At 44.5% G+C, this 2,764-nt stretch overlaps 1 protein-coding gene across 1 annotated transcript in view; it reads right to left on the reverse strand.

The window, feature by feature from the left end:
* Window positions 1-479: 479 nt before the first annotated feature.
* The window catches only part of ARHGAP25 (Rho GTPase activating protein 25), a 46,946-nt gene continuing 44,661 nt past the window's right edge, over window positions 480-2,764 (reverse strand). The window contains exons 10-11 of the mRNA XM_011365624.2: window positions 1,823-1,859; window positions 480-1,250 (exon numbers count right to left, since the gene is read on the reverse strand). Of these exons, the coding sequence (XP_011363926.1) occupies window positions 1,043-1,250; window positions 1,823-1,859 (245 nt within the window). The 3' untranslated portion in view covers window positions 480-1,042. The remainder of the gene's footprint in view (window positions 1,251-1,822; window positions 1,860-2,764) is intronic.

Below are 2,764 nucleotides of genomic sequence, written 5' to 3' on the forward strand. Positions count from 1 at the left end.
ATCACCTAACCAGCAAATCATTAAAGACTCCACCATTCTGCCTCGCAAGGCCTGGGCCTCGCCAGGGGCCTCTGACAGGCTGGCTTAATGGAGGAAGAAAAGGCAGCTGCCTGCTGGGAAAGCCCCTCTCAGTTATTCTCTAGTGCCTCGTGTCCTTTTAAAGGGTGAAATTACTTGCATTTGAGTGAAACAAAAAATATTATTATCACGACTGTTACTATCTAACCCCCTAACCAGCCTCAAGGGAAGTCACATTATAGTGGGTCCACCCTATACAATTGTGGTCACTGAAAAGCAAGGAGGGACTGGAATCCACTTTGTGCCCTGCTGACCAAGCCATGTGCATGGAGAGGGGTGCATTGGCTCCAAGGAGAGCCTTTTACCAACTGTCACAAAGGTACTGTATGGATCAAAAGGAGCCCTTTTTTTTCTTTTGCTTTATTTGCATATCATTTTCTCATTGATTTTGTTTTCATAAATACAGTTTATTGCTTGTTTTCTCTTAGTTGAATAATATTTTTGAATGTCCAATCCCCGAAGAGTGGTAGAATGGGCCTCTGGTTTCAGCAGGCGTGGCCCCTCAAAACACTTAAAAGCCGAAGATCATTTTCAGCCCATGTCTCAGAGATGCCCTGAGATCGTTTGACGAGGTGGGTTGTTCCACACAGCAAGCACTAAGCCTCAGTCCAGTCTCTGTTGGGGACAGCCTGTTGCCTGGCTCCTGGGACGTAGCCTGTCTCAAATGGCTCCACTGGACATAGCCATCCAGCCATGGGAAGTTCCATTTCACTCAGCCTGAGACCACAATGGAATAATGCAATTCTGAATAAAGCCGCAAGCAGTCATAGATGTCCACATATGTCCCCACTCACCTTTATCTTCCCACAAATCCCACTGATTTGTTTACTGGGAAATATGACGTTTTCCCACAAAATGTGCTCTCCTCTTAGGGAGTGATTTTGCTTCCCAGTCATCAGGTAGCAAGGAGAAAGGGAGAAGTGTTGGGCATTTGTGGTCTGCTTCTGCAGTACTCTTGGGACCCTCAGGCATCAGTCTTGGGCTCCTTCACCGATTTGACAAATTCCTTGACTTCTTCCTCCAAGGCCTTGTTCCTCTTCTCAACATCCTCCCGGCAGCGCTCCACATTGCGGAGGCTGATTTCCAAGGCTGCAGAGTTCTTCTTCTCCTTCTCCAGTTCTTCACTGAGCCTCACCACCTTAGCCCAGACATCGTAATTTTCCTTCTCGAGGCTATGTGGGAGGAAAGAAAAGAATGAAAGAATTGGGTATTACCCGAGTCTTTTTTTTTTTTTTGGTCAATGGTTGCTTTTCCCTCACAATCTCCTCTATTTCCCTTTCCACATCACAAGACCCACACCCAACCTGTACCTCTTATTTATGTCCCAACCTCCATGTGAATACTTCCCAGGAAACCTGAGTTCCCAGAGCATGTCTGAGCCCCTATTTTGTCATTTAACACCATCCTGTGACATCTCATATTATTGTTTTTATGTCATTTTATGTTTTGTATCTTCCAGATAATAAAGTCTTTGGAAGAAGGGACCGCTTGGACCACCTTTTATATATGTATATTTTTAACCCCACAGCACCTTGCATCTGTCCCGATCAACAGAAATGTTGATTGACTACTAAAGCCATATTCCAGATTCCGAACACATTTGTCCAGGTGAGAGCCTTCTCATCTTGTTTCAGTGGTATGTATGGACCAGTGCCTTCTCTTACTAAGGGAGTCAAACTTTGGAGAAGTACAGGAAACTTCTCTTTGTGAGGAGTCCTGGCAGTCCCGGCAGTCCCACCCTTACTTCTGAATCTTGCTCCAGGCGAAGAATCTATTGGATTCTTGAATTCAGAGGATTTTCAATGTTACTGGCCCAAATCCTATTTTAGCCCCAAGAGCCCCTCTACCAAGCCATGCTGAATTAACTCTTAGGAATAAGAGTATGTACATATGCCCTTTTTTTTTTTTTAAGCCAAAAGAGAGAATTTTGGGCCTGTGGGGACATTGTGTGATTGAAAATTTGTTTCAGAATTTCATTTCAGAATTTCCTCCCTGTTTCTTCAGTGACCTGACCATTTTGTATGGAGACTTGAGTTCCCATTTGAGCCCATACTTGGCTTCTGTTTTCAAGCACTTTGGCCCATTCTGCATGTCATGGTCCCTCTTCAGAGTCTTGTCTACCCCTGCCTATCTCTTTTTAAAACTAAATTAGTCTTATTCCTTCTGGTCTTCCCATTACAAATCTAGTTTTCTTCTCTGAGTTTTGGAGGACATCTTGTTTTGGGGGACATCTCAAATGAGACACTGTCCTATATTGACCCCTGGTACCAGTGAAGAGGTAAGATCTGAGTGAGCCCAGGAACTGGCTGGGTTAAGATCCCAGCCCCACTAATGATTAGCTGTGTGACCTTTAGGAATCTTTTTATTCTTCCTGAGCCCCCATCTCTTCTATAAAATGGGGATATTATCTATTTCACAGGATTGCTGTGGGGATTACATGAGGAGATATGTTTGAAGCATGAAGCTTACACACTGAGAACTGCTAATTCTCCTCCCTCTGCCAAGGATGGGAGGCCACCTGATGGTGGATCTGGAGGACTTTATTCCATTCAGAAGGAGTGGCTGCCTCTATGGCAGCTAGTTCTTTCCCTACTCTGTCAATGACATTCATGTTAGAAAATAGTGGGAGTCTTTTCTGGGGCTGCTTTGGTCACTGCCAAGATGTCAAACAAGACTTGTAGTTCTA

Source organism: Pteropus vampyrus, unplaced genomic scaffold, assembly GCF_000151845.1.
Source record: "Pteropus vampyrus isolate Shadow unplaced genomic scaffold, Pvam_2.0 Scaffold113, whole genome shotgun sequence".
Classification (NCBI taxonomy): Eukaryota; Metazoa; Chordata; class Mammalia; order Chiroptera; family Pteropodidae; genus Pteropus; species Pteropus vampyrus.